Consider the following 10000-nt stretch of genomic DNA (forward strand, 5'->3'; position numbering starts at 1 on the left):
CGTACTGTTGTCTGTTGACTGTTGGCACCATCTACGTAGAGTAAGTAAAGTACAAACTAAGATGATTAAATCTACATGTGTGTTTGGTACTTACATCTCATCATACAGTAATCAGCTATCATCAGCTATCACTGATTACTAGACATGGGTAGTGTTTGTATTAAATTCATTTAAGGTGTGGTTGTTTTACGTTGACCACCATGGGGGGGGGGTGCATGTCAGAGCCTATTCCATCCAATTAATGTAAATCAAGTGCACCTAAAGTAATTGAGAGATAATTAACACAATTTCAACTCAGGTCAGTTAATTACCACATATACATACATTTACATTTTTGGCATTTAGCAGACACCTTATTCCAAAGCAACTTACGATCAATACATTTGACTAAGCAAGTGAATCATCAATCCACCAGTTCTATCAGGAGGAGTAATCTAGCTCAGGCCAGGGGCCATTGGCAGTACATCCATTGTAGAATAAAACAGTTACAGTTTACCAATTATGGTAGATTGTTCCTTAAATTGTTCTTATACCTGCGTGTTATAACATTATAATTACACTAGTATATTCATCATGTGTTACGTAGTAATTGAGCTGAGTGTTTATTGTAATTATACAACAGTAGTTAGGTGTGTTTCTTATTCCACTTGTACACATGTAATAACAAACTGCTTACCTCCATTACTATGTATTCACAAAGCTATTACTAAAGTACCAATATGTAATAGTACCTTTTCCTGCCAACATGGCCAAACCATGGAAACTGACAAAGTGCAGCTTATATTATGTTACGAAATACAGGTTGTGTGTGATGTTACTGTTACCATTACCCTCCTGTCTGTTACTCTGTCTGTTACTCTGTCTGTTACTCTGTCTGTTACCCTCCTGTCTGTTACTATGTCTGTTACTCTGTCTGTTACCCTCCTGTCTGTTACTATGTCAGTTACTCTGTCTGTTACTCTGTCTGTTACTCTGTCTGTTAACATGCCTCTCTCTGTCTGTTACTCTGTCTGTTAACATGCCTCTCTCTGTCTGTTACTCTGTCTGTTAACATGCCTCTCTCTGTCTGTTACTCTGTCTGTTAACATGCCTCTCTCTGTCTGTTACTCTGTCTGTTAACATGCCTCTCTCTGTCTGTTACTCTGTCTGTTAACATGCCTCTCTCTCCCCCCAGGCTTCTTTGTGTTACTAGCGATGGCCGTGTACACGGGCGTGACCATTAACTACTATGGGAAACGATACGGAAACTGGCGGTTCTCCTGGTCCTACATCATCGGCTGGGTGTCAGTGGTGCTCACCTTCTTCTCAGGTACGACCATCCTAACCCTAACCCTGGTCACGTTCAACCACCCTAACCCTAACCCTAACACAACCACCCTAACCCAACCACCCTAACCCTAACCCAACCACCCTAACCCAACCACCCTAACCCTAACCCAACCACCCTAACCCTAGTCACGTTCAACCACCCTAACCCAACCACCCTAACCCTAACCCAACCACCCTAACCCTAGTCACGTTCAACCACCCTAACCCTAACCCAACCATCCTAACCCTACCACCCTAACCCTAACCCAACCATCCTAACCCTAACCCTATCCCTGGTCACGTTCAACCACCCTAACCAACCCTACACAACCACCCTCACCCTAACCCAACAACCCTAACACTGGTCACGTTCAACCAACACAGTCTGTATTCTCTTCTCGTGTATAACATTATAGATATTAAGAACAATCTGAGACTTTTAAATTGGTCAGATGTTGGTAGATTTCTAATTAAATGGTAAATGGATTGACTTATATAGCGCGTTATTCCAATTCGTTATTCACTCACGAATGCTGTTCAGGGGCTAAGGATGAAAACTAGCCTTCTTGGCTAATTCTGGTGCATTCTTTGATGTACACTGTCCCTGCCAAATAAACAATAATAAAAAATTCACGCACCAATCAAATCAAATCAAATCAAATTTTATTTGTATAGCGCATTTCTTACAAGATGCAACTCAATGCGCTTCACACAATGAAAATGTTCAGTCAATCAGTCAATCAATCAATCAATACTGACAGAGCCGCGAGCAGGCAAAAGTAAAAAACCTGTATACTATGTAGCCAGGAAAAATTCCCTTGCAGCCCTCTACCAATAGAGCGACTACTAGCCAGTTTGCTTACCAGTACCCAGCGGTCCCCCAGGGGAGGCCAGGACCACCGGCACAAAGCAAGCAAGCAAGGGCAAAAACCTGTACACCATGTATCCAGGAAAAATTCCTTGCATATTATCGGCGTACACACTGTCCATAAATTTTGTGTTGTATTTGCATCGTTCTGCATCCAGTATGGTCACAGGTCCTGCCAAAAGAGAAACTTAAGCACAGTTATGATGCAACAACACAATAGAGACAATAAAGATGACAGCAATACAACCTGATGGTGGTCCTGGTACACCCTTGTACCGGTTCCAGTACTGCTCTAGGTGCTATTTGGAGCTGACAGTGCCTCATCAGCACCCGGGTCCATTTTCCTGTCAACACAAATCTCAAAAACACGAGTATGGTGTAATGGCCTAGTGATCCTAGTTCTATAATGTCCAATGTCTCCCTTAGTATCAAAAGGCGACATTGAATAAGTAGGTTTTGAGGTCACGCTTAAAAATGTCCTGAGTTTTAGACAACCTCAGGCCCTCAGGTAGGGTGTTCCACAATCTAGGAGCATATATGCTAAAAGCTGATCCTCCAAATCTCTTTGTCCTAGCCTCTGGCACTATTAAAAGTTCCGTGCCACTAGACCGTAGGGGTCTAGCTGGTGTGTATCTTATGAGCATGTCCACCATGTAATTGGGTACATCACAGTGAAGTGATTTATAAACTAGTAAAAGGATCTTAAAGTCTATTCTATGACTGACAGGGAGCCAGTGTAGTGATCTCAAGACAGGTGTGATGTGCGCTCTCCGTTTGGTCCTAGTAAGGACACGAGCAGCAGCATTTTGAACCATTTGTAGTCTATTTATCATTTTTTTGGGGAGACCTGTCAGGAGAGCATTACAGTAATCTAGCCTACTAGTAACAAACGCATGCATTAATTTTTCAGTGTCTGCCTGGGAGAGAAATGATTGTACCTTAGTGATGTTTCTTAGATGGTAGAAGGATGTTTTAATAGTGTTATTAATATGAGTTTCAAAATTTAGATCTGGGTCAATTATGACACCAAGATTCCTGGCCTGACACTTAGTGTTAAGAGCTAGTGTTTTCAAGTGTGCAGATAATTTCTCTCTCCCAGTTTTCTCGCCAATGATCAATACCTCTGTTTTTTCTTGATTGAGTTGGAGAAAGTTTTGTGTCATCCAAATATTAATATCGGCAATACAGTCTATCAGGTGGTCGATCATCTTGTAGTCGTTGGGAGTTACTGAGATATAAAGCTGAGTGTCGTCAGCATAGCTGTGGTAGTTAACGCTATGCTTCTTGATAACAGAACTGAGGGGTAGCATGTATAGGCTAAAAAGCAACGGTCCTAAAATGGACCCCTGGGGAACTCCACAGGTTGTGCTATAATTTTTTGACTTATGGTCACCAAGGGCTACAAAGTAATCTCGGTCAGCCAGGTAAGTCCTGAACCAGTTTAAGACCGGACCTGAGAGGCCAACCCAGTTTTCAAGTCTCTCAATAAGTATGGAGTGGTCTACCGTATCAAAGGCTGCACTTAAGTCTAAGAGTACAAGAATCGAGAGTTTTTTCGAGTCTGCATTTATCCTAAGGTCATTAGTTACCTTAAGCAAAGCGGTTTCTGTGCTGTGGTATGATCGGAAACCTGACTGAAGTGGGTCATACCTATTATTTAGGACTAAGAATTCATGAAGCTGTCTATACGCTGCCTTTTCTAAAATTTTGCTTAGAAAAGTGAGATTGGATATTGGTCTACAGTTTTTGGGATCAGAAGGATCTAGGTTACTTTTCTTCAGGGTGGGTCTAACCAGGGCAGTTTTTAGCGCCGCTGGAAATATCCCTTTAAGTAGGGAGTGATTTACAATGCCTAGTATGTCATCAGACACAGATTCAAAAATGTCCTTAAAAAAGGTGGTAGGAATAGGGTCAAGAGGACACGTAGACGGTTTAAGCTGTGACACAATTTTACCTAATGTTTCCGTACTAATCATGGTGAACATGCTCATAGTCATGTTCTGTGGTGGCGGATCTGTGGTGCTACACAAACCTAGTCTTTCCTGAGTAATACACATTCTAATATTTGTTATCTTATCCCTGAAGTGGGATGCAAATTCCTCGCATTTGGTGACAGAGGCTGCGCCGTCTAGAGTCCTAGGAGCAGGGTTTACAAGGCAATCAATTGTCGAGAACAAGACCCTGGGGTTATTCTTGTTTGTAGATATTATCTTTGAGAAGTGATTTTTGAGCGGGCAAGCGCCATTGGTGCAAGGCGCCAGCCCGCTCATTGGGACCAATGTTGGGTTCAGTGTCTTGCCCAAGGACACCTGTGGCCAGCCGGGGCTCGAACCGCTGATCTATACTGACAAAAAATACTGACAAGTGATGAGTTGTTATCAAAGAGTATTATCGAGGAGGAGCTCAAGATTTCAATGACATTTTTAGTACATATCCAATGTATTTTAAGGTCATTATCATAATAAATGGTTCACTAGGGTTCAGGAATATAGCTGTGATCTAACTTGGGTTGTATTTTGTTTTCAGCACTGAAAAATTGATAACTATGACTTATGATTTATTTCCGTTTCTAGGTATATTCTATATGTGCGCCTATCGGATGCACGAATGCCCCCGGAACTCTAACTCGCACTAGGAGCGAGCCACTTGTGGGGCTTTTTCCTGAATGGAAGAGTCAACATGGACCCACTCTTTACTTTTGGAAACATGGATTATAGACTTTTTTGTGATTTGAATAAAAAACACTTTGGGGAAGAACGTGGCCTCTCTCTTTATTCATGCGTCGCGTACTCGTTACTATAGTATTTATGAACAGGAACGTGTGATTTGTTCTGTTAATTTCCACAGATTCTGCATGTGCGCTCCCAGATGTGATGCAGATGTGTATGAATGCTGTTTATTCATCTATCAAAGTTAATGGTGCATATTCATAACATGAAAGGTATGTGATGAAGGATCCATACAGTGGATAGATAGACTCATTAACACACCAATCACCTGGTCAGAGGTGGTTAGTATTATTAAGCTGGATGAATCCGTCATCGAGGAGGACAAAAACTTTCATCTTATGTTGCAGAATTGTATGGTACAATAGGCAGTTATGATGAACACATATCATTAAAGAATGATTTATGATTCTGTGTAGGCCTATATATATATATAGTCACCTTCTCAAAATAAAGGCTTACGTCATATTTTCAAGTTATGAGAAAAACGGAATAAACTGAAATATGATATTTATGCAAAAAAAAAAAAATCCTCAAAGGTGACTTACTTTAAGAAGGTGACGATGCGCGCGCACGCGTGTGTGTGTGTGTGTGTGTGTGTGTGTGTGTGTGTGTGTGTGTGTGTGACATGAATCATGCAATATTTGTAGATACAATCTATACAGATTTAGATGCAAGTCTGTCTGATCTCAGTACAACACCGTGACAGATGGGTCGCACTTGGCACGAGTGGAATAGAATCATCATTAAGGCTTTCCCTTTGAAATAACGTCGATGAGGAATTTGTGTCCATACCGTTTGACCACTTAATTACGATGAAGTAATGTGCAGTTTAGAAAACGTGTTCTAGCCTATAGGACCATGTTTTAGATAGACCTTAGATAGGCCTTGCCACGGTAATATTCAAATTAACAGAACAAAAATACACGTACAGCCTACTGTTACTTTTATCAATCCCACAATGCAATGAGAATGATTTAACGACCATCTCCCTGCTGAAGTAAAAGAGCGCACTATTTATTACATCATCATAATAATAATAATAATAATAATAATAATAATAATAATGCATTTTATTTGTATTGCACTTTTCATTCAAAATAATCTTTAGAGTAAAAAAATTTAATAAAAAATACTACAAAACACGGCCTAAAAACACAAGTTAAAAACATAATAAGAAAACACAAAATAAATCACAAGAATGAACACAGGTTTACATCAAGATGCACAAGCAAACCGTGTTATTAGTTTGTTATTGCTGAGAATGATCTGGGTTCTTTAAAGCTCACATGGCCATAATGCACTCAGCAGTGACGCACAGCCTCCCCGGGTACATTTGACTTGATGAAATGGCTGTTAAAAGCCGCTTATCCCCACCTTAAGAACATCCTATTGACTATCCTCAAAGACGATTTCAGCACCATTTGTTCATTTACTTTCTAATTTACTAGTTATCCTGATGTTCTTAGAAAAACTGAGTAGAGCAGGTGTGTATCCCTGGAAAGACCACTGACTGGTCAACTGTGTTACTAATGTCATTTGGTTCCACGTTGTCTTCAACCAAGGTAGGTGTGTGTGTGTTGGTTCAGACTGTGGGACACAAACATATTCTTCTGTCATTGATCCTTTAGCTCACCCCTCACAGGTCAGTCGTGTTGTGATCTGGAAAACTGAGAAAGTCTGACTTATTGAGACTTTAATATTGTCACTCGTTTAATTCCAGTTGTGTGGTTATACCATAAAACTGGTATAGACAAAAGAGGTACAATGTATGAGCAATATTCGAGTGTGAGACACATCGTGACGTTAGAATTATAAGGTTCTATCTCAATTTTTGTCAAAATTGAGTTTTTTTACATAATCTGATCCATTAGGTGTTTATTAATGCCTGTGTGGTGTTTTATTAATATTTTTATAATTATTTTTAAAATGTTGACATTTTTTAGTCAGTAATTAATCAAATACAAAGCTTCCATCTCACAAGACATAATGGAATGGACAAACTTTGACGCTCAATATCTCTACCTTAAACGGAGATAGAACCTTGTAATTCTAAACTCACGACATTTTCGGGTTCATTAAACTGGTACTGAATTAAACCTGAAGTCACTGCAGGAGAAGCGCATCCACGTGTGTTATCCAAACTCATGCATGGAGGACGTGCATGGTTTTAGGTTTGGCGCACTAGGCCTAATGTACTTTCGTGCGTAATTGAATACAGTAATTATTTCGTTCTGCCCACCTGATGAAATGGAAATCCTGTCTGTCCCTGCACCCGTGGATTACTCCTTCCTTCTCTAACATCTTATTCCCCCTAATTGCCTAATAGCATTGCAGCGTCGCTGCCTGTTACATTAAGACACTTCCACATTAACCATCGTGATTGGAGATGTGACGACAACACGATATCAACAAATTACTGCGCCTCCGTCGCCTGAATGGCGCAGGAACCCACTCGTGTTCCTCTCCCCAGATTTTAATACCAACAATTACAACTAAGCAATCTGGGGCGGAATTAGCAGATAGACCCGTTATCCCCCCTGCGACAGCGACCCAAAATGACAAAACAATCTAGAGGCTAAGAAAAATTATTCCCGGAAAAGACAGATCAATAAGTTGAGCCATTTAAGCAATATTTTAGAAGTATCTAGCCTATATAGATGTTATTTATGTTAAGCATAATAAAGGTATATGGTAATAGTTGCCCATGCAACAGGTCAATGTGGAAAAGGGCGCGGGGGCCAGGTGAAACAGTTAAGAATCCATAAATTGCAACAACAGCTGATGAGACCATAATGTGTCTTATCTTCTCTAAGTTCACTGGGAAAAGGGACCAATATGAAAGCAAGTTTGTCGCAGTGGGAGCGACTGCAGAGCTCCCACGGGAAGGCTTTTTCAACCCAGTAGTGAGCGACCCTCCCTCTCTCTCCCTCCCTCCCTCCCTCCCTCCCTCTCCCTCTCTCTCTCTCTCTCCATCCCCCCTCCCTCCCTCTCCCTCTCCCTCTCTCCCTCCCTCTCCCTCCCTCCCTCTCTCTCTCTCCCTCCCTCCCTCCTTCTCTCTCTCCCTCCCTCCCTCCCTCTCTCTCTCCCTCCCTCCCTCCCTCTCTCTCCATCCCTCCCTCCCTCTCCATCCCTCCCTCCCTCCCTCCCCCTCTCTCTCTCCCTCCCTCCCTCCCTCCCTCTCTCCCTCCCTCTCTCTCTCCCTCCCTCCCTCCCTCCCTCTCCCTCCCTCCCTCCCTCCCTCTCTCCCTCCCTCTCCCTCTCTCCCTCCCTCCCTCCCTCTCTCTCCCTCCCTCCCTCCCTCCCTCCCTCCCTCTCTCTCCTCCGCCGTCACTATAATTAATCCATAACACTAATTCCCTTCCCCGCCCCACCGTCCGACCATTGGCTGATTACAAATCAATTTCACAATCTGCCACTGTCGTTCTCCTTTGATACGAAAAAAAAAAGAAGTAAATCCTCCCACTGAATAAATAGTAATCTACCTGGCCGGCACCACTTACGGGTTGGTTACGCACCAACTCCCATTCATGCGTTTGAGACCGGAGAGACCCGAGGCTGTACGTGTTGCTGAGGCTCCTGATCTGGGGTGTGAACAGCATCAATAGGGCCCTGTTATACCTTCCAGGACTTCCATTTCGACGGGTGATTTCAGATCAGAGATATAAACGCAACAACAAAACAAAAACCATGAATCTGAACTACACGTCTCCGTTGGCGCAGATGCCAGCCCAGAGGTCGACGTCGTTCTTTATCGAAGACATTTTATTGCACAAGCCCCTGAGGCCCTTGAGGGAGATGTTCCCCTCGCCCTTCTCCAGCACCTCCCTGGCGTCCCGCATGCCCCTCCTGGAGTACGGGTACCCCCTCATGCCCACCCCGATCCTGCATGCGCCCCACGCGCTGCACCATCCTCTCCACAAACCGGACCACCAATATTTCTTCACCTCCGGTAAGTAACAAAGCACAACATCATTTGTGTCCATCATTGTCTAAGTTGCGACAGCGATCAGTCGGAGGAGAGTGCAAGGTCGATATAATTACGTTTCCTTTAACTTTTCGTTGTAGTAATCTAGTTATGTCATTTCCAAGTAATGCGTTATTTCATGATGATAATTATGTCCATTCTAATAAGCCTTAGACCTTTGAAAATACCAACGGAAAGGTAACGGACGTTTTGCAACAAGGATTGATCAACAAAAACAGATTCCTGCACAATGCATAATGAAATGCTGTCACTACAGAAGGTGTCATGTAATTGCATGGACACATTATTGGCCTATAACGGTTTAACAGACAAATGGAATGTGTCCTGAATTGCATGCAGTAAAACATGTTTTTATTTATTTTGCCCATAACGAAAATATGAAAATATAGTTTATAATGTTATCATATTTTATATTATATTTATATTGACATCGTATTGTTTTTTTTGTTTTTCCTTCCCAGGGATGCAGATGCCGGCGTTATTTCAACACCATCCAGAGTTACCCGGCAAACACTGCAGACGCAGAAAGGCTCGAACGGTTTTCTCTGATTCCCAATTATCTGGTTTGGAAAAGAGATTTGAGGTCCAACGGTACCTTTCTACCCCAGAGAGAGTGGAGCTGGCGACAGCGTTAAGTCTCTCAGAAACCCAGGTAACCCCTAACACTACCCCTACATAACCCTAACACTAACCCTAACACTAACACTAACACTAACCCTAACCCGTCATAACCTTACATAACCCTAACCCTAACCCTAACCCTAACACTAACACTAACCCCAGCACCCTAGCACCCTAGCACTAACCCCAGCGCCCTAGCACCCTAACACTAACCCCAGCACCCTATAGCACCCTAGCACTAACCCCAGCACCCTAGCACCCTAACACTAACCCTAACACTAACCCCAGCACCCTAACACTAACACTAACACTAACCCCAGCACCCTAGCACTAACCCCAGCACCCTAGCACCCTAGCACTAACCCCAGCACCCTAGCACCCTAGCACTAACCCCAGCACCCTAGCACCCTAGCACTAACCCCAGCACCCTAGCACCCTAGCACCCTAGCACCCTAACACTAACCCTAACACTAACCCTAACCCTAGCAC

General features: G+C 42.8%; 2 protein-coding genes across 2 annotated transcripts in view; both read left to right on the plus strand.

Moving 5' to 3' along the window:
* lim2.1 (lens intrinsic membrane protein 2.1) overlaps positions 1 to 4811 on the plus strand; it is a gene marked incomplete at both ends in the record, with an annotated part of 6312 nt that extends 1501 nt beyond the window's left edge. Inside the window, 2 exons of the mRNA XM_080528784.1 lie at positions 1175 to 1309; positions 4750 to 4811. Coding sequence (XP_080384910.1) covers positions 1175 to 1309; positions 4750 to 4811 — 197 coding nt within the window. The remainder of the gene's footprint in view (positions 1 to 1174; positions 1310 to 4749) is intronic.
* A 3781-nt stretch (positions 4812 to 8592) lies between these two features.
* The window catches only part of bsx (brain-specific homeobox), a gene marked incomplete at both ends in the record, with an annotated part of 1869 nt that continues 461 nt past the window's right edge, over positions 8593 to 10000 (plus strand). The window contains 2 exons of the mRNA XM_080529753.1: positions 8593 to 8854; positions 9352 to 9542. Of these exons, the coding sequence (XP_080385879.1) occupies positions 8593 to 8854; positions 9352 to 9542 (453 nt within the window). The remainder of the gene's footprint in view (positions 8855 to 9351; positions 9543 to 10000) is intronic.

Source organism: Nansenia antarctica (genome assembly GCF_963989245.1).
Source record: "Nansenia antarctica genome assembly, chromosome: 4".
NCBI lineage: Eukaryota > Metazoa > Chordata > Actinopteri > Argentiniformes > Microstomatidae > Nansenia > Nansenia antarctica.